This window comes from Hippoglossus hippoglossus, chromosome 5 (assembly GCF_009819705.1).
Source record: "Hippoglossus hippoglossus isolate fHipHip1 chromosome 5, fHipHip1.pri, whole genome shotgun sequence".
NCBI classification, from domain to species: domain Eukaryota; kingdom Metazoa; phylum Chordata; class Actinopteri; order Pleuronectiformes; family Pleuronectidae; genus Hippoglossus; species Hippoglossus hippoglossus.
In genome coordinates this window covers 12,567,290-12,589,299 of record NC_047155.1, presented here as the reverse complement: position 1 = coordinate 12,589,299, position 22,010 = coordinate 12,567,290, and the positions used below count along the sequence as shown (strand labels likewise).

Sequence of the window (22,010 nt, the reverse complement as noted above, 5' to 3'; positions counted from 1 at the left end):
TGCTCCTAGTACAATAATAGTTTGTGATTACAGAAAATGTTGTAATGCCTGTTCCCCAACACACACACACACACACACACACACACACACACACACACACACACACACACACACACACACACACACACACAGAACCCCAAATGGCTTAATTATTCACATTCCTCTGGGCTAGCCAGGTATTGAATCTATTTTTTATGAGTTTGGAGAAGGAACAGTCTGTCGCTCCTAGAAGCCAGGTTATTAACATGTACAAATAAATCAGCCCACGAGCCAGAAACACTCACAACACTGGCCTTATGTAACACTACACATCAAAGCATCCTGCATAAATGAGACATCACAGCAGTAAAAGTTAGGAAAACACAACAAACCTCTTCCAATTTAGGAAATTATGTATTTGCTAAATTACTTAATTATCATATACATCAACACACTGTTAAAGGTGGCAGGCTGTTCACTTAACAATTCACGTGGGGGGGGGGTCTCACTTCCCTCTACAGCCTGGATGATTTACAATCTCATGGTAGGATGCACACTGGTACATGCACAGACGCTTAGCTCCCTCCCCGCTCAGGTCCAGAGCTATAATGATATTGCAAGAGGTAAACTGAGGATACTGCATCAAACGGATGCTGCAGACTTCAGGCAGTTTGAATGTGTGTTAACCCCACTGCATCATCCTACACAGCATTCTCACAGGTGCATGTTTCTTGGTAAGACACGTTAAGGTTTCTTCATAAAAGCTTCCTTACAGCTTCGACACCAAAATGTGTTACTGATTATATCAGTTAAGTTATTACTCTTTGTATATCTCTTAATTTATAACAGTGTAGATTTTTATGTTAATCTTAATGCGTGATGTGTTGAGGAATGTCGTTAACTGGTGCACTTAGTGGAGAATAAACATATTCTGCATGTGAATATACAGAATCTGTGGGCAATGGACAAGATTTGAAGGTTGTAAGCCTCCTGGTTCCTGTTTCTACTTTAACCAATCAGGTTTGAACAGGCTCTGGTTAACGTTTGTTAATGAAGGTTTTATGTATAGACTTTATTAAATGTTGCATGATGTTTGATATTCTCAGGATCATCCATGAAGATGGCTACTCAGAAGACGAGTGTAAGCAGTACCGGGCGGTGGTTTACAGTAACACCATCCAATCCATTATGGCCATTGTTAAAGCAATGGTCAGTCTCAAGATAGACTACAGCAACCCGTCCAGAGCGGTAAGATGCACACACAAACAGAATAAAACACAATGTATCTGTTATAGCAGTACATTTCTGTATATTACTACATCAATAGGCTATGTGGTATTACCATCCTATGATCTTGATTTGACCACAACAGGAAGAAAACATGTTTCACACTCTCATTACGAGACAAACTGTAGAGACCAGGGCTTCAGTTTATGTACAAGAAACAAACTCTCCATGCATGATGGCATACACACTTGCAAATGGCATACTATTGCAAATATGTAGAGATATGTCAGAAAGCTAAAACCATAAAAACCATCATCATTGTGTGAGAAAGCAGAAAAACTGGGAACAGATCAGGCCACAATAAAGCAAAGCCTGTGTCGTTTACTGCTCCTTTCTGTTGTGTATCTGGTGTAGTTACCAAGATTTATGCTTGTACAGAATTGGGATCACAACAGTTTACCTTTTGTTTCTGTGAAGCCGCACTGTCCATTTCACTTGTCCTTCTGTCTCGATCTCTTACTACAAACATTTTATTCCCTCACCTCCACGTTTGAGCATAACCCAGTGAACAAAGACTGTGTCAAGGCCGCGACGCCTCTAGGAAACCAATTCTGTTTCTCCTGCCTTGCCGCCTCTCGGCGGTTCATGTTCAGTCAATAACTCTGGCAAGCTGGCAAAGGCAGCATCATGTGATTCAGCATTCACCTGTTCACAGCAGCCTTTTTTCACCGCTGCTGAAGCTGTGGTTGTTAGAACAAACAAGAACACGGTGTAATGGTTTTCTCTCCACGTCCTCGTAACCTGCAGGGAAACTGTCCTGGTCTCACCCACTTCACCTCCTCCATCTTTGATCTGCTCTTTTCTCAAAAGTTGTGAAAGAGGCTGAATGTGTGCATATAACAATAGCAGCATCAGCAGATAGGCCAGGGATAGCTGTTTGGGATTGATTCATTCAAATAAGCACATTTTAGCAGCGCATTTCCTTTGCCAGTTGCCTTCTGCAGCATCAGCAAGGACAAATGAACCCTGTTGACTTTGCTTTTGAGGTTGTTTTATAGATGAATTGTTTTGTCAGTTAATCAAAACAGTTAATCAATCATAAAAAATAATCAGCAGCTCTAATTAAAACGCAGTCACAAGGCTCATCAGAGTATTCATTAAGAAACAGGACACACACACATCAAGACAAGCCCCACCATCAACAACAACAAGTCACAGCTTCAGGCAGAGCTCCAGCAGACCTCTGCTCCAGCAGACCTCTGCTCCCTGTGAACACTTATCAGAACACTTATCAGAACACTTATCAGCCAATGAACAAGCTGCCACCAAGGTCTAACAGCGCCTGAACCTGCTCCTGTGGAGGAGTGTGTGTCACCTTGATTTAACAGTGAAGCCCGTCTCTGTCTTCTTCTGTATCTGCAGTGGGATTGAGGACTCTGCTGTGGTCATTAGAGAGGGATGGATAGATGTGTTTTTTTTACTCTCACTGACAGATCTGTCAAATGGCCGCGTGTACGTGACGATACTCTCACAGACTCCCACACATGGCAATTAGTGTGTTAGCCTGCCCGTACTTGCACACAGCAGCCCTTCAGAAATGCACACACACACACACACACACACACACACACACACACACACACACACACACACACACACACACACACACACGCACATGAACATCAACACATGCACATTTACACATTATACAGGCTATTTTCTGTTTAGTTTGGTAAATGGAGCAACATGGGTTCCAGCAAATACATCACATTCCCCTGCAGAGATTCATTGTTATATAATCCAACAGTTAAACTTGAAATAAAAAATCAACTGTTTCATTTGTGGTGTTTAAGCTCACTAGTCATAATCCATCCAAGCAAATCCTGCTAAAATATAGCACATTATTAAACCACAATAAAAACAACAGCAGTGCAGAACAGCAAAAATGCATTTCTCCTCAAATGTGACAAACACACACAGTAAGATTGTGTTTCAAATATAAAAAGATGTGAAGGTGCAGAGAAAACCAGGGATTAATTATTACTATTTGTACATCAGTCACTGCATTAACTCAGAGAAGAGGATTTACTTCATGCAAACAGGAAAATGGAAAATAGAGAGAAGCAAGCAGGGTGACAAACATCAAGAAATCCAACCACAGTCTGTTATCACAACTCGGCTGTTACCTCGAGTCACACCAACGTATCTCACCTATCTCGTATACGCTCAAAGCGGCTCAGTGTTTCGTAGGTTTCAGTGATATCATCATCACAATCATCACATTCTATTGCTGCTATCACTAGCTGCTTTCTTGGCAGAAGTTCAGAGACACAGTAAACATGTCTAAATGTCTTTTTACTAAAAGCCGAGAAGATTCTTTCAATGTCGTTGGATCACATTGGGAAAGCTGTAATTTCTGTGTAAATATTCACTCTGTTTAACAGATGATGCAGAAGTTAGTTAATGGTTGCTCTAATGAAAAATATGATTCACTTATCTATGTATTCTGTTTTATCATTTGAGTTTTTTCACAGTTAACATGCATGTTTGGCAGTGATTCTGTTCTTGCACCAACCCAGTCCTGTGTCCTTATCGCCCCCTGCAGGACGATGCCCAGCAGCTCTTTGCCCTGTCCGCAGCAGCTGAGGAGCAGGGCCTTTTTCCCGGCGACCTGGCCAATGTGGTCAGGCGACTGTGGGGCGACAACGGTATCCAGAGCTGCTTTGCAAGGTCGCGAGAATACCAACTCAACGACTCCGCAGCATAGTGAGTGTGACTTTGTGCTTTTGTTCTTTCTCTGGGTCGTTCTACCAAATCACAACTATCATATACTGGGATATGGAGTTACATTATTTTTAAGTGTGATATTCATTCTGTGCAATAACATACATGTAACCTCTTTTCTGTTTCAAATATTATTAGTCTTGTATTTATTGGTTGTGTATTTGTCAGATTTTAAACTTTTTGTTGTTATTTTTTTAATATTCAGAAGACAAAGCTTCACAGCTACACCCATACTACTATATTTTCATTTAAAAACGCATACACTCTGCTAGCAATACACCTGATGTTGCCTTTACTGAGGCTCTTATCACATGACCCCTTCGGGAAGAAATCACCAGCATTATCCTCTGTTACCAGTGTATGACGCAACATAGATATTCAATTACAAGTGTTGCTGAGCCTGTTGTTTTTGCTAACAGCTGTTGTGCAGTAAAAGTCTTTATTTTACAATGATACCACTGTTGAGTGAGTGGTCACGTGATGTGAATTTTCAGGCATGTCAGAATGTATGGGGTTTGAAAGCCAAAACACTTGAATGGACAGAGATTGTTTTAGTTTGAAGAGAATAAAAGGTTTCTATTCTATTCTATCCATATTCGAGCCTGGTGAAATGTATGATTTTCAATGTTGTTCTCACTTGTGTAATATTTAGGCTGCCACTCTGTGTTACCCACTATAAATGTAAATGTGGGGGAAACCACAAATCCACACAATGAATGTGCATCAATCTCATCCTTCGTTCCTGCTTGTAACTCATATTTAATCAAGTGAAGCGGATGGTTTTGGATGGGGCCTTTCTGCATATACACTCTGCACATCCCTAGGTCACACACACACATATGGATGGATAATAGTGCCATTAGGGGTGTTGTGATGGATTTAGTGGTGGAGCCCTGTCAGCTTCTCTCATACGAGCTGCAGTGAGAAACCCGTCTTCTCCAGGGGGCTATGCAGACTGGAGTGTCCAATAACTTTCATTTAACGATTACTTCTCCCTGTCTGGGTTTGATTATTTGACACTGTAAACTGATAAGAAGAGAACAGAAGAGTGTTGATGGATGACGAAATGAGACTCAAGTCAACTTTACCCCAAGTAAACTTAACTATGTGAGTCTGTGATAATGAAAATCGCAAGAGATCACCCTTTTTTGGAATAGGCTGATTGTTTTTATGGCACTGATCCATCCGTCAATCCACCTTACTCTCGCACAAGACATCTGAAGAGGATTTCTCCAAATTTGGTGCAAAGCTTCACTTCGACTTAAGGAGGAACTGATTCAATTATGTCGGTCAAAGGTCAAGGCAGCTGTGATTTCACAAAACACATTTTTTGGACTCTCTCTCAAGATCGCGTTTAGAGAATGTTATTACATCTGGCACCAACATTCACTGGGGCTCAATAATTAAATAATTCTAGCTCTTCACGTCAAGTCTTCCAGTTCTTCCAGCCAATTCTTCATTATTAATATGTGGATGTGACTCACGCGAATGCCACTTCCACTGAGATGCTGAATACATGTCTGTGAAGCGTAGGTTGGCTGGACCACTAAAGCTCCCAGCTGGCCTTTGTTGATGATGCAATGTTGTGCAAGTGGGGCAAGCTGTGTCAGGCATGGTGAAACTACTTCCACACTCCCCTACTGACCGACAGTCTGTCAGTGCAAACAGAGAGAAGACGCCAGGAGAAAGACGGAAAGTGCATAAACATAAACATTTTTTTTTTCCTTAGTGTGGATTTTAACTTGCACCTTTGTTCTGTGTAGACCTTATATAAGGCTTACAATTTTTCTGTAATGTAAAATGCTCTTATGAGTAAAAAAGACAAATCAGCTGTGTAAATGGATCTCATGTAGTATTTGATTATTGTATTTAAATAGATCATAGAAGGAACAACAAATAATCCAGTTTGTCACTAATAACAATGCACCAATTTACAAAAGTAAAGCAAATTGGTAAAGAATATGCATGTTGCCATAAAAATCCTCCCACTAAGGACAGAACATAGTACTACTGGCTCATGGGGTGATAAGTAAATGCAGTACTGATACTTGGCATCCACGCTCTGACACCATGTCACCCCCCCCCCAGACACAGTGCACCAAACACAGCAGAGACAAGAATGACGATGAAATATCTATGCAAACATTGCTTGTATTCCGAGCCTTACAGTTATTGCTATAGCTGGAGATCTAATATGTAGTGAAATAAAATGGACAAATTGAAACTCAGCACAATCCCTCGATAGCAGCAGGCTGTGTCATCTGGTAATAATTAACTCCAGCATATCCAACACGTAACCATGCATGGCCTAAATACAGCAGATAAGGACAGAGGATGTCGCACCTTGTTAAGCCCTGGGAGATAAATTGTGATTTGTGAATATGGGCTATACAAATAATAAAACCTTATTGATTAAGTGATTGATTGATTGAGATAAAACATTATGTTGCTTTTAGAGGCAGTAAATAAGCAGCAGTACATGCATGTATATATAAACTAAATATTAGCTATGAGTGGGGAGGACTACCTGCAATATCTTGCATGTGTTAGGAGGCTATACAGGCATATGATAATGTGCATGGGCCAAAACCAATAGTATCACTGACTATTAAATATTAAATATTTTCTCAATTCAGTGCATCTGCTTATGAAAGTCAAAGATGAGTATTTCACCACTATGGTATTTAAGTAAAACATGATTCTTGTTGTCACCAAAAATATAATAAATATTTGCTGCCATACAAACTTCATTGAGAATTCAGCCAGCAACACCTCTCTGTTCCTGTGTTAGCTTGCTATGCTCCAGCGTCTGTCTGCTAGTCTCTATTGCACTGTCATCTAATAATGATTAATCCATGATAATGTTAGACCAATGTAAGAATGTGCAGGATATCTCCTGAAGTAATGAACCTACAGACAATTATCCCCCAGATCCACCGCTCCCTAAATGGCTTCACGGAGCTTTACAGTGGGTTTTTAGAATGCAGCTTTTGTAGGGTTCACTCTCATCGCTCTACGGTGTTATCTCCATCCGCAGATGAATTGACAACCAATGCGCGGTTCTTTAAAAGGCACTTAAACAGTCTAATGAAATGCTGCAAGCGAAGTCGTTTAATGCAGCACGGTATGACTCACTCCGCAGAAAGTTTCACAAACGAGTTTTCTACAGTTCAATGCAGTTCAGTGAAATGCAGATTGATTTTAATGTTCATGCACCACAAGTGCATTAGTGACCTGCGTGTTTATGTTCTCTCTCTCTCTCTCTCTCTCTCTCTCTCTCTCTCTCTCTCTCTCTCTCTCTCTGCTCTTAGTTACCTGAACGACGTGGAGAGGATAGCTAAAGCAGATTATATCCCCACCCAGCAGGATGTGCTGCGAACTCGGGTCAAGACCACTGGCATTGTGGAGACGCACTTCACTTTCAAGGAACTGCACTTCAAGTAAGGTCAAAGAGCACTGACATGATGTCATTGTCAATGGACTTCAGGTCTTTCTGAAGCAAATACATGAATGAAAAACACTAATCTCACCCTGTCTCTCTTTTAGAAGAACTAGTGCTTTACCCACATGCATCCGATGTGAGTGCAGGGAACTCTTATTGAGCAGCTGACCCACAGTCGGAGCGTGTTTCACATTATTTAACCTGAGTGGTTACATGGCTCCCGAGGGCTCACTCACCTCCCATCGTCGCTTTAAGTGTTAAAACCGATACATAAAAAATAACATTTGTCAGTTAATCAACAACAGCTCGTGAAACAAACAAAAAACACTCAATAAAATGCTGCTGTGGAAGAGCAGTATTCTACATTAGATATTAAAGTAGCATGGTAAACAAGAGTTTTCATCGAATTAGGTCCTGTAGATGAAAACAGTGTCATTCCAGTACCAGACTCCTCTGCACCTGCTCTGAACACTAAAACAGAAGCAAAGTGAAAGCTGGCGATATACCCAGTTGACATCATTACCCAGAAATTGCTTAAAAGCTTAATTTTGAGGATTAAATCAAGCAGCGACGGACCCTCCTGCCATGAAATGTGCAACTCAGCAACTCCGAAGCCAATTTACCCCAGCAATTATCATGATTGCGCCGCGAGCTGTATAAACAAATCGGACGTGGCCATCGAGCTCTCACTCAAGAAGAGGAAGATCTTTATTTGATGCTAACATCCGAGTGTGTCCTCCATGGCGCAGCTCTGTGGATCTTACATAAAACATGCCCTGACCCAGCCTGAGCACTCATGTATGGGATCGTCACAGATGTATACATGTATCTATTAATAGAAGTAAGTGATTTATTTAACATTGGATATAAGGACCCATAAGCAGAGAGTACAGAGTATAGCTGAGCATAATATGACCAGAATAAAGTCATAATATCACTAGAATAAAGTCATAATATCACTAGAATAAAGTCAGAAATACTACAAGAATAAAGTCATAATATTACAATAATATAGTCATAATATTACAAGAATAAAGTCATAATATTACAATAATATAGTCATAATATTACAAGAATAAAGTCATAATATTACAAGAATAAAGTCATAATATTACAGGAATTAACCCCTACACAAAAGAGGCAGCTTCCTCCAATAAGTACATTTGGTTCTTTCAGTCATGCTCTGTTGTATTGTATTTTAATCTTTTCTTGAGCAGGTGTAAAACAATATCCAAACAGACCTGGCTAATAAAATAAAAGCACTTAGAGCCACATGGCTCTGGTGTGACCTGTTTCCTGATAAACTCTCTGATATTTACCCTCTGTCACAGCCTCCGTATTTGGCCTGAATAATTCATGGAGGAAATCAATAAGTAGAAAGTCACATTTTTATAACTCGGTCCTGTTTCTCATAATAAGTACGGACAGGAAACACTAACAGATACAGAGAAATGCCATCTTTTGACAGTGGTGTCATTCAGATTCATCAGGACGGTGCTTCATTGGCACCCGCTAACCTGAACAGATTGTGACTTCACTGACACCTCCTATTTGTTGTCTGTATCGTCAAAGGAAGGCAGCTGCTCTGGATGTGTTCGACTATATTATCACTTCAGCCGTGTCGGGTTCTGCTCGCACATCTAACAGCTTCGATCTCAGCTCTCGGCTTCACCATTAGACAGTGCATTGCTCTGAATACAGAGGCCTGCCTCTCAAAGCCAGCGTTGACCCTGGAATCTTTAACCGATATCTGATGGACACTTCTCCAGCGCATTTATTCTGAAAGCTGCCTCATGAAAACTTAATGTACGCCCAGCGATAGAATGTCACCCCGACTTTCTTCTCCTTCCTCTTCTCTTCAACTGTCATTTCCTGAGACGTCCCCTTCAGTGCCCTGCTCTCCATCAGCTTCACCTTACTGTCTTTCACTGTTGACCTCCTTCCCCTGCCTGCACACACACACACACACACACACACACACACACACACACACACACACACACACACACACACACACACACACACACACACACACACACACACACACACACACACATCATATCTCCTCTGCTTCGTCTCCCTCTTGCAGGATGTTTGATGTGGGGGGCCAGCGCTCAGAGAGAAAGAAGTGGATCCACTGTTTTGAAGGAGTCACAGCCATCATCTTTTGCGTTGCACTGAGTGCTTACGACCTGGTGCTGGCTGAGGATGAGGAGATGGTAAAAAAAATGTTTTAAAAGCTGTCGTCTCGTGTGCCTTATGTTTCTTCATGTGCTTCAGTGAATGTTACAAGCTGTATAATTTGGCTCATTCTCAGTATGAGGTAGTTTAGGTTGTACGTCATTATGGCTCCTTATTATGGCTTAATAATAGGGAGCTCCAGGTGGTGAAATTGGCTCATCTGAGCTTAACGGTAGATTTACAGCTGAGTGCAGTTATGTAATAAAAGTGCTAATGGATAATTTTTCAAGTTACTTGAAGCATTTGACCCCAATTTGTCAATGAGTTTATGATTTTAACGCAAGTGCTCAGCAGAGACACAGCCAAACAAAGCCCTGAGGAACTCCCCCTGCTCTGGTTATTCCTCACATTTAAAACATGAAACAACGTTGTCCCCTGGTGGCAGCTCGGATGCGTGGTCATGAGCCACGACTAATGTTTCTTCTCTTTAGAATCGAATGCACGAGAGCATGAAGCTCTTTGACTCCATCTGCAACAACAAGTGGTTCACTGAGACCTCCATCATCCTCTTCCTCAACAAGAAGGATCTCTTCGACGAGAAGATCACTAGCAGCCCTCTCGCCATCTGCTTCCCAGAGTACACAGGTACGGAGAGACTAGCACCCCGGGGTCCTGCATCACCCGAGAGAAACACTGTGATAGTTAAACACCTGAAGTAAAACCACAGACAGTCTGCTTTGTATCGGCTCACAAAATAAATCACAACTTAGCACAATGTGACCTCACCTCCTCGTCTCTCCAAACTGTTTCATCCAGGAGCCAACAAGTTTGACGAAGCAGCCAGTTACATTCAGACCAGGTTCGAGGACCTGAACAAGAAGAAAGACACCAAGGAGATCTACACCCACTTCACCTGTGCCACTGACACCAAGAACGTGCAGTTTGTCTTCGACGCCGTCACTGACGTCATTATTAAGAACAACCTGAAAGACTGTGGTCTTTTCTAAAGGTACGATAGAGGGATGATTTGTTTAACTTTGTTCTTTATGCATCAAAATCTCATCGCTTTGTTCATTGGTAAATGGGTAAAAATAACGCACTCTGTGGGATGAGCTGTAAACAGACTGTGGTGATGGTGACACTGATCTTTTTGGTCTGAGCTGAAATTAAACTTGCAACTCAAATTAGATCTTCAGGTCAGATTCAGTCTCTGAAATGCACTTTCTAATAAAACTTGTCTCACATTCTAAACAGCTTAGTTTGTGTTTGGCAAGTAAAATGTAAACTCATTCTGGTCGAGGCAATTTGCTGTGATTGCCTCTTCGGGACCAGATTGAGCAGAACAAACACAAATTAAAGTTCTTATACATTAAAACAATGAAACAACAGCACTTTTATCTATACTATATTGTTTTTCTATAATTCTGTTGCGCTTGCTTCTTTCTGTTTATGCAGGACGATGCCTGACTGCATGAGACTGCAACAGCCATGAGATAATTATCGCTTTTCATAATGAAAACCCGAACAGACTTGATTCCTAGAGGGGACACGTGAAAGAACTTCAACAATCACTGACCTGCAACCATCACATTGTGTATTGTTTTATTATTATTTATGGCTTATAATACATTTTATATATATATATAAACACACTGAGTACCTTTGCCCAAGAATCCCCTTATTGCAACAGTCCAGGCACTCACCCCGAATATTTGATTTATAATTAATTATATGAGCTGATTGGTTTAAGTGGAAAATAACTTTTGGAAGTAAAATGTATAATAATAACAGTAACATTATTTAATTTTGGCAAATACAGTAAAATGTATGTATTTTTCTTCCTGAGCCTTTAAGGAACAGTTTTAGAGCCACTAGTCTCATTTTTTGTATTCAGATTTATATTAAAGTTGAAAGTTTTAAGTTTCATTTTATTTTATCTTTTGCTTTTGAAGTTCAGTAATAGGATAAAGTACAAAAACAACTTTTTATAAAAAAATCCCATTAACTTATGTTAACTAACGTTGGCATTTTTGAACCTTTTGACTGCACAGAGCTTATTTTTAGAAGAAAACTAACACGCATGGAGAATGAAAAATGGACAAAGGGAAAATGTTGTTTTTTTGTAAGATGTTTACACAGAATCAATGTTCTCACATATACTCTAGTGCATTGTTCTGCATGACTGTCCATAGATTAGCCTGTACCCCCCACAAACTGAATAACATTCCTGAGTAACTTCTTTTAAAGAAACAAAAACAGAAAAGGTTAAGTGTCACTTTTAAGATATCTGCAAGGTTTTTAAATGCTTCTGTCCGTTCCTAATATGAATTGTTCTGTACTCTTTGTTTCATTCCAAGTCTTTTTCCATATGTCTGTGCCTTGATATCTGTTTACACTTGTTCTTTAGAGACATGCTATCTTCATAGTGACAATTAGGGCTATTTCTACTCCACTTTGATTCACACGAGCCATTCTTTAAAAAAACGCACCACAACACTCAGACAAACAGAGGATAGCTGTTCATTAATATTGTTAAATGTAAATAAAGTTTGGTCACATGATGTTGTATTCTGCAGTCTGTTGTGTCAAAAGAAAATACCGTAACAACATAAAATGTCTCTTCCTCAATGTTTGAACCTAATAGATCAACTGTAGAAAAGAGAGCTATAAAATAGAAATGTATTGGTACTGAATGAGTGAATGAGTGTGGACCACAGCTCTGATAGAAAACCCCACATGGGTCCAGAGGTTCTACAAGATCAGTGGGAGTCTCTGATGTCTGTGAGATGTGAGCAGCTCCAACAAAAGTGATGACACAACATTTCTCTTGTTTCATTAAAGAACTGTTGCAAGTCCAAAGAAGCTAATTTATTACCCCTTCAAAAGGGGGTTATGTTTTCATCTGCTTGTTTGTCTGTCTGTTTGTTAGTGTGTTCTGCACAACCTATTTTACTTATGCTTTTCTTTAATGTGTGTTGTAATCCCCCAGCAAGTCACATTTAATTCAAACCCAACTGTCCTTTCCAAATGTGCACAACTGAGTAAATCACTGCATATTCATATCCATCGATCCATCGAGGGGCTGGTTGTTGTTCACTTACCAGAAGGTCGGTGGTTTGATTCCTGAGCATTCCAGTCTGCATTCTGCGATCAATCTATCTATCTATCTATCGATCGATCTAACCTATCTGCTTTTGTTCAGGAGGTAGAGAGTGTTGTTCACTTACCTGGAGGTTTGATTCCTGAACATTCCAGTCTGCATTCTGAGGTCTATGTATCCATCCTTCTATCTATCTCGTATCCGAGTGTTTTTTTTCTCTATTTGTTTTGGTACTTTGACTTAAGCCCCTGTGCTTTTCTTCGACCACTGTACTCGGCTGAATTACAATACAAAGTGTTATCCAGATCAAAAAGAGGGTGAGGTGAGGAGGTGAATGTTCTGCTCATCTCCAAATGAAATGAGCTCCTCACTTCAGCCCCCAGCAGCTTGTTTGCATCTCAAAGTGGCCACTAAAACGGCAGTGAATGAACCGTATGCATCTCCCAGACTGAAGTCAGAGGTGTGAACAGGCTTATATTCAGTGGGGAATGGTAATAAGGGAGGTCCTGTTTACAAACCTCCACAAGGTGGCGTTATGTAGATTTCCGTGGATCTACATGTGTCCGCAGAGCTGCACAATCACAGCGTTTGTTTAGGACCGTTTTTAATGAAGCGGCAGTGTATACTCAACCTGCACAGCCCACAGGAATTTATATTGAGAGTTGCTAATTAAAGTGTAATAATTTGACCCTATTGAATACTGTTATCATTCTGAGTTACTGGTATTTCATTTGGATACTGGATATGGAAGGTAAAACTGTTTAAAATGTGCTTTGATCGTTTATTTATTGTTAGAATGAGAAGTTAAAGAATGATCCAGCTCCAGATGTGGAAACTCCAAGGAAACAACACAGTGATAACCGCTGTAATTACACGTGGGGGCGGTATCTTGTTCCAGGCGCTTCGTCATTGGCTGATTCTGTGACGCGCCGCGCTGATTCGCCGCAGAGAAAAGCTCATCATCGCCAAAGTCCGCTGACAGACCCTCATCTGGTTCAGTGGAGAAAATACTCGAGGGGAGAAACTTCTCCTCTGAACATCTGGAAACCTGTGGAGCTGCTCAAAGTGATGGGATTTCATTTTAAAACAAATTCAAAAGTACTTTTAAACTCAGGAGGAGAAGCAACCGTGAAACTGACAGGATCCTGAACTTCACTGCAGTTATTACCTCACAGGGAATGGTATGTATTTATATATTTTATATAACAGTTTTGTTGATGCACTGCAGTAGATTATTTAATGTGAATGCAAAGATCATTGCACAGCGTTCAGCAAAAAAGTAGTTTTGTATATGTATCTATCTTTTTGCACAAGTTAGAATAAAAAAAATAATATTTCTTCTTAAAGCATTTTCTATAGTCAGTGTTAAACATTTTTTAATGTAAGTAGAATTCAAATTCAAAACAACTCTATCTGTCCCCGGAGGGCAATTGTAATAATATTGTGATTGTAACCCCCCATGTCACAGTTAATGTAAACCAAACTGTCCTTGTGTACAACTGAGTGATTCACTGCTCCCCACTGTGTGAAGCAGCCAAGGAGAACAGGACATTTTAAAAGAAGCAGCGTCCCACTGTGGATGTCTCTGTGTGTCAGATAAGTCTCCCTCAGGGGCCAAATGGTCCAGCACCCACAGCTGTGATAACATCATGGCATTGTGGTGTCCTTTACCCCTCCGAGCCCTAAACTCTGGGCTGGGCGAGGAGGCTCAACAAACTTTACGTTTACTGTAATAACCTCATAAAATACACACTCAGAAGATACGTGCACTGATTTCTGCTAATCGGAAAGTTGGAAAGTTATATGATTCATTAGTAGGACACGGCCGTTGTGTAATTCCACAATGTTGCTGTCATTTCCTGCTTTATAATACAGACCAGCCAACATCCTGTGAGTTAGGGGAGTGTGGAGAGGATAAGGGAGCCTCTGCACTCCTCCATGATTCAGCTCTCACTTTGTTCAAACTTCCCCTCAAGCTTAAGGAGGCAGGCAACGTTTTCCCCCAGAATCAAATGTGCATCCTGTTCTCGGAGCAAAGGCTTTTTTCATTCTCCGGGATCATACTTGCATGGGATGGTCTCCATAAAGCTGCTCTGAGGTTTGCATGGAATGCCTCACTTGTTATATGGTCATAGAGCAGTGATCTCAGCTGGTAAAAATCTTCTTGGCCCAGTTCTGGAAATAGAACAAGGAACTGTTCAGGCCTCGACTCGACAGACTAACTGCTCTGCTGTCTGCTGTAAAACTTCTCTTACTCCACAGATGTTATTTTAAATACAGACTTCATTTAAACTCTGCCTGCACCACTAAGTCTTTGTGTCTGTGTCGTTGTGAAGCTGTGTTTAGGAGATTCCACTGACTGCCTCCGGGACCAGGTGCAGTACATGATGAGATCCCTGCAGGACCTGAAGCAGATAAGCAGGCCAAGGCCCCTTAGTGAACCATGTGTCCGGTCCTTCGCTGCAACGCGCCTCTGCAAGCAGAGGGCCCGGCAGGAGCGACTTACAAAACTACGCGTCTCTGATGCCAGCGAAGCCAGCACGTATGACTCTGCCTGCTGCCTGGCCAGCCCACTGGAAGAGGAGGATGAGCAGCAGGAGCATGAACGACTGGCACAAGGCTCTCCCAGCAGCGAGAAGAGTGTGGACTTTGACTCGGGTTACTCTGAGGCTTCTTGGCAGGATGAAGGAGTGGTGTTGAGGAGGACCAGAAACGTGCGAGTCTCCTCTTCGGCCTGCCTCCGCACAAACAGAGGACCCTCCTGCCGCATCCGTCCTAAATCCACCTCGGACGCTTGCTTGGAGCGCTGGACCTCGTTTGAGGCCAGTGACCAGGAGGACTGGACGACATCACTGCTGAGCCGCAGCAGGAACAGGCAGCCCCTCGTTCTGGGCGACAACAGCTTTGCGGACCTCATAAAGAACTGGATGGACCTTCCAGAGTGTCCCGAGCCAACGCAAATGAAACCCAGGCGCCTCGCTAAAGACATTTTAGACAACATGCGCAAGAGACTATCAGGGATGTCTAAAGGCGTGGAGGTGAAGCCACGGCCTGCGGACTCTTCCAGGGTGAGCCGAGCTGCAGAGGCTCCCAAGAGGATGTCCTGCCCTGTGGGACTCCAGTCTCTCAAACCTTTCTTTCACCAGTCCCACACAGGACTGCATCAACTGGACTCTGACTTCTACCAGTTCACCGCTCTCATGAAGACGGGCAGCCGACAACCCATCATATGCAATGACATCATTGGATACATTTGAGCGAGACTGTACCTACGGACTAATACTTACACAGAAATTAAAATAAGATGGTTCTATTTTCTTAACTTGTGTGTTTTGTCCATAATGTTGATAAATGTGGAATAAAAGGTTTTTGTCTGTATTTAATGAAAACGAGTTCTGTTCCTACTTGATGCTGTTAAAATCTAATTATCTTATCTTATTATCAGACATCTGACACTTTCTTTCCTGTTGATAACATTATTCAAAGTTTCTTTTTAAACCTTAATGAGACGTAAATAACTGCACCTGCCTGCCATTGACCCTTTTGTCAATTACTTTTAATAAACTCAGTTATTAAAAAACCTAAAACATTAGAGCATTAAAAACTGAGAATAAAAATAAAAATAGGAAGATGGCTGAAAACGTAATTGGTGAACTGAACAATTAGAACCATGATGAGGTAACGAGTTGTATTAATGACGCATGGTGACACACGGTTCCACATGTTTATTGCTTAGTGGTTCGAAAATAATTTAATCACAAACAGCATCCAGAACCATCCAAACAGCTATCAGCAGTGATAATTACAGCGACTATTCTTAATGACATGATTTCAAAACAGCCGACTGAGACAGCAGAGGAAATTAAACGCAACAACACAATGTTGTGCGGGCGTGAAGCGAAACAAACTGTGTTATGGGACATGAAAAAAAAAAACACGTGAGGATGGACAAAGATCCTTGAAGATGAGCACTGTATCTGAACAGGTCAGGGATTCCTAATGGAGGGAGGGAGCGAGGCAGGGATGTGCACACGTGTGTTTGCAGGAGGATTTACACAAGGCAGCTGTGTCCAGATGGCAAAAGCCCCCTGAACCATCGAAGCACTGTACCTACTGTGCCAGCTGCCCCATCCAACTGCAGCCCTCTAACGTCAAACTCCGCCTGACCTGAATTAGACCTCAAAACTGGTCCAGCACTGCTCCACCAGTGCCAGATCATCTGATCATCTAATCCATATGCCTTGGCCTCTCCACAAGCTCTTAGCGTGACTTCTCCAAAGACACATGTAAATGAAAACCAAACCTTAGTAAACAAGACTTTCTGTTAATATCGCTAAGGACGTCAGAGCTGGCAGTGGTTCCTCTTTTAGCAAATAGTAATGTGACAGAAAAGCCTAAAATGAGGAACTGGGCATTGACCTCTACACATTTTTTGGAATTTGATTAAAAAGACAACAACTGATTGGAGTTTGGAATTATTCACATCCCATAATCAAAGTTTCGTAACAGTAAAAATTACCACGGTGCAATTATTCAAAGCTTGTTTGAGGAGTATTGCGTAAAATGAATAGAAAGACAACAGCTATGGCAACAAATTCCGTTTTTAAGCGATATGGCGTCACAGGAGCGTTAAGTCTGCTTTCCACTGGAACGTAGTGGATCCTCGTTGTCGACAGCGTCACAGGAGCAGGTACCTGATGGGAGGGACTTTCTCACATTCCACGTCCTCAGCAAACGAGGGGACCAACTCCAGCATCTGCACGTGCGGAGGGACGTCTGCTTTGGTCACCATGCTCACCACGTCAGACACACTACAACAAAAAAAGTAAATCTAATGAAAACACATTCATGAGCCACACCATTGATGACACAGTTCTTTATTATGATGAATATGAACACTAATTTTTTTGGGGTCAGTTCAACATAAACCATCCGAGCAGTAAGTGGGTTTTTACAAATCATTAGAGACTAAAGCAACGTTGACTTTTGCCTTATCATCAGAATTGCTAACAATAGTAAAAGCAGAGAATAATAGTGTTTTTACTCTGCAATGATTTTTTCCCATGTGATCTCAGTGTCTAAGTTCTTACATTCACCCTACAGTGGCCAAACAAAGGAAACACGGGGCAGGGCGACTGCACAGGAAGTGTGTACTGGAGAGGGCATTTGTCATGTACGAGCTGCTGTCCACTCTGCCCCTCTCCCCGCCTGCAACTCCATCCGACTGCAGCTCCAGCTCCCCAGAGACCCCACCGTCAGGGAGAGGACAGGACATGCACAGTCTGTTTCAAGACCGACAGGAAGACCTCACAGCAAGGTTTAACTAAAAAAATCTAACATTTCAAATTACCCAGTAATCTCTAAAGTTTAAATTTGATTTATTTCACTTTTCTCCCTCCTCCTGGAATCAAAACTTCCCTGAGGGCGCACGTTCCACGCTCACAAATCAAGACTCACTTCAAACACTGCAGAGCTTATGAAACGTGCCTTTAATGTGCTGCAACATCGAACAGGCCCGAACAGCGTGGCCTCTCAGACGCAGGAACCAAAAATGCTCGACACCTAATTTAACTCTTTAGCTCTTTTCCTCAACAAACAGAGGGAAACCTGAGGAGGAGCAGACTCAATCATCAGTGCTGGGTGAAGCGTGTGAGTGCGTCAACAGGCTCTCTCTCCTCACCGGCTCTCAGGAAACACCTCATCCTGCCATTAACCTCTAAACAAACAATGGGACGCTGCTTATTGTTGTTGTTTGTGTGTATGTGGTTGTGTGGCCACGTATAGCCACCGACTGTACATGCAACATTTAATTCTGTATCTTTATCTTGAGTGGACATACCTCAGCTGAAGCCTCTCCTCTTGCCCATTGTATATCATAGCTTCTCCGTAGAAGAGGTTGCAGATGGTCAAGCTGTATTTGTCCTGTACAATGGCAAATTATTCCATAAGTTTGCAGTGAAACATAAACATAGCTAGGCATTATTCAATTATTTGATTATGTGATTTCTACAATGATAGCTAAGCTCTGCTTATGACCTGTGGCCTAGAACAACTTCAGCAGTTCAGGAAGCTCTTCTGTGTCTCTGCAAACAAACCACGGGGAACCCGGACAGTCGAAGGTTAAACGAAACCCAGAGCAAATAAGAACACTTGCCAATTTATTTTCCCTTTGCCTCCTCGGAACAAACTTCAGCAGAATCAATAGACCAAATATCTTTTCTTACAGCAAGAAGGCGTGTGCATAGAGAAGACGACCGGGAGTCATGTTCTCAGACATTTCTGCTGCAGGTATAACTTTTATCATGTTATAGAGACACTGTCCTGCAGAGCAAACAAGTTTTTTTGTATAACAAGTGATAAGATAAAGAAATAAAAAACAACTTAGAAGCAAGTATGGATTTATCCTCCACAGCTGAAATCACTCAAATTATACAGAAATATATGTCAGGAAAATGGAAACATGAAATTAGCTTTAGTTTTTCACAATGCAATAGTACTAACATACTTATCTACTCATCTGTTTTAATCAATTTAAAATCTAGGTTTTTTGGCTACATCCATACTACTATATTTTCGTTTGAAATCCGATCAACTCTGCTGCTGGCGACCACACTACTCCAGAGTTTTAGAGTCACTAAAACGGAGTTTGGAAACGCTGTGGAGTGTGCAGAACACAACATGGATTAGCAAATTGTTTCTGATCCTGTTGTCTCTACTCCCAGCTGCTGTGCAGATAAATTCTGGATTTTACTTTTCACCATAGCTGCTTCTCGTTTGAAGCTTTTCTCCTTCTGCAACTCTTTCTTCTGTTTACGCACATGTTCATGCTTAGTTTACATGAGTGCTCACATGATATGCGTTTTAAGGCATGTTAGTAGAAGGAGGAAAAACTGATATGGAGCCAAAACGCTTGTGTGGTCAGAGGTCATTTTATTGTGAAACAAAAACGTAGTAGTATGGATGTATTCTTAGGGTTAGGGGTACAAGATAAGTAAGAAGTAAGAGCCTTAAAGGAAAAGTTGGACATTTTGGAAAGTCCACTTTCTTGTTGGTAGAAAACAGTCCTTCGGGTGTAAATAGTAGGTGTGATAGGTGTGAAGTGGTCAGCCAATTCAAACAATGGGCATTGTGTGCACTGGAAGAAGGTGAACAAGTTTAAGAAAAGAATAAAATCTGCACTCAGTAACACAGGGTGTGAAGAAAGTGTGTGTTTCCTGTGTGAGAGGAATGAGGAGGTCGTACCTTGATATACTTGAGCAGATCACCCAAGGTCATTTCCGGCTGATTGCCGCCTCTGCCCTCAACCAGGAAGTCATCCCACAGGTTGTACGTCTCTCCTGCGACCTGCCGATAGACACGATACATCAACCAGCACGCACACACACATTATCACGACAAGGTTGACAGATGAAGTATGACTTGCTGTGAAGGGATGTTAATGTTTGGGTCCACAACAAGAGCGCTGGACACTCACGGACAGAGCGACTGCACTTTTCATCACTGCAGCAAAGACCCCCAACAAGCTGCCATAAGGTCAAGAGGGGGGGCTTCCTCGTATATGGAGGGACTTTTCTTTTTTTTTTTCAAGTTTTTATCTATGAGTCCTACTTAGTTCTATACAAGAGGAAAAAAATCCATGTCAGTATTTGTGTATTTTGGGGCAGATGATAATAGTGCGACTTGAGAAAAAGCTCAAGTACGTATCTTATAAAACCTGCATCTAACCGAGAATGTGTTGCTCCAGGCAGTGAAATAACAACGTAGGAGTTTTTCCACACACCTTGCCAGAGTCTATTTCAGGTGGTGAAGCTTTGTGGGGGCATTTCCTCTCATTGAGGACTTTGAGTCGTCTTTGTTAAAGAGTCCCCTGATTGCACCATGTGTCTTGTATTGCCCTCTTTTTTCACTTAGAGGTGAGACTGTAACTGTTCTCTTACCACCTCCATTTTTGAACCACGGATAACTACTGGCCAAAAGAACTTCTTCTTATTGACCTACGGCTTCTCTGATTATAATAGCAACCAAACCGTCTGGATACATGCATGGATTTAATGAAATAGATGAGATTAAAGTAAATGTGCAGTTATTTGGTCGTAAATGAAAGCACTGATCAAACAGAAAATCGGACCTCGTGATTAAAAGAGGTCACCAAGGTCACTAAATTCATCGTAATTGAAAAAATGAATCTCTTAACTCTTAAGATATTTCAATACAAACTAGAAATGTCAACCCAATGGTGCTTGGGGAAGAAGTCGAGGATCACCAAATTCAAAAGGATGCATCACGTGGTATAACCAAGAATGTCTGTACATGACAAAATGAAAGTGTTTAAAGTCAGTAGCTGGAAAGCATTTGACACGTCCAGACCTTATGACAAGAGAAATGTGATCAGAGTCTTGTGAGTCTGAATAAATACAGTCATTTATTGAGATAATTACACATATACACACTTATAGCGTGTTTCTTTCTCCTGCCTCAGGCTCCACTGTCTCCCCATAACCCTCACGAGAGCAGAGATTAGGATGGATGACCCGACAGCAACTCAGGATCAACCTTTGACCCCTGAAACAGAATACAAAGTCCTGACACCCAGACACATCAATTCAACCCCTGCAACACAGACACTGCTGTTTGTACTTCTGCATAGATATCATTACATGATGCCACATGTTTACCGTAAACACCATATTCCACACATGGGTACAAAACACATGAAAAGGGTCAGGATTCCGCACATGCAGAAAATACTTCAAAAATATGTCACTGTCCAATGTCCAGTCCGAACCTGCTTGCACAAGCGCTTTCTGGCGAGAGAAGTTGTGACGATCAAAACTTGGCTCGAGATGCAAATACCAAAACTCCAGCTAAACCTGGGTCCAATTATCTCTGCTCCAGCGGCCAAGGGGAACTTTCTGACTGGCCCTCGCAGCTCCCACCACACACAGGGATGTGGGGTTATGGAGACACACTCGAGGCATACTTCTCCCTAAAGTCTCACTGGGTGTCTCGGTCCTTTGTCCCAGTTTCCAGACAAAGCCCGTTTTGTTTGTGAGATGCTGGTCCCGTTAGCTTCTTTAGTGTTTATGCACTGATTTATCAGTACAACCTCAAACTTTCAATGGGCAGAACACAACCAGGGTCTGAAATGTACAGTGCACAAAAGACTTTCTTATTCTTAATGATTGTGCGAATGCAAACTCATTGTTGCACTGTAAAACGGACCTTGTTTTAAGTGGTCTTAAGCCAGAGATTTTTTACGAGTGCTTTGTGTGTGTATAGTCTCTGATTTCACACAAT

The 22,010-nt window shown here is 41.6% G+C and overlaps 3 protein-coding genes across 3 annotated transcripts in view; 2 read left to right on the top strand and 1 right to left on the bottom strand.

Annotated features, from left to right (window-relative positions):
* The window catches only part of LOC117761501 (guanine nucleotide-binding protein G(i) subunit alpha-2), a 38,514-nt gene extending 26,340 nt beyond the window's left edge, over positions 1-12,174 (top strand). Inside the window, exons 3-9 of the mRNA XM_034585451.1 lie at positions 1,086-1,227; positions 3,812-3,972; positions 7,302-7,430; positions 9,522-9,651; positions 10,105-10,258; positions 10,430-10,622; positions 11,069-12,174. Coding sequence (XP_034441342.1) covers positions 1,086-1,227; positions 3,812-3,972; positions 7,302-7,430; positions 9,522-9,651; positions 10,105-10,258; positions 10,430-10,620 — 907 coding nt within the window. The 3' untranslated portion in view covers positions 10,621-10,622; positions 11,069-12,174. The remainder of the gene's footprint in view (positions 1-1,085; positions 1,228-3,811; positions 3,973-7,301; positions 7,431-9,521; positions 9,652-10,104; positions 10,259-10,429; positions 10,623-11,068) is intronic.
* Positions 12,175-12,771: 597 nt separating this feature from the next.
* LOC117761248 (PAK4-inhibitor inka2-like) lies at positions 12,772-16,175 on the top strand. The gene is made up of 2 exons (XM_034584953.1): positions 12,772-13,894; positions 15,050-16,175. The coding sequence occupies exons 1-2, from the start codon at positions 13,892-13,894 to the stop codon at positions 15,968-15,970; spliced, it is 924 nt and encodes a 307-aa protein (XP_034440844.1). The 5' UTR covers positions 12,772-13,891; the 3' UTR covers positions 15,971-16,175.
* A 248-nt stretch (positions 16,176-16,423) lies between these two features.
* The window catches only part of uba7 (ubiquitin-like modifier activating enzyme 7), a 33,927-nt gene continuing 28,340 nt past the window's right edge, over positions 16,424-22,010 (bottom strand). The window contains exons 22-24 of the mRNA XM_034584952.1: positions 19,956-20,057; positions 18,553-18,635; positions 16,424-17,524 (exon numbers count right to left, since the gene is read on the bottom strand). Of these exons, the coding sequence (XP_034440843.1) occupies positions 17,392-17,524; positions 18,553-18,635; positions 19,956-20,057 (318 nt within the window). The 3' untranslated portion in view covers positions 16,424-17,391. The remainder of the gene's footprint in view (positions 17,525-18,552; positions 18,636-19,955; positions 20,058-22,010) is intronic.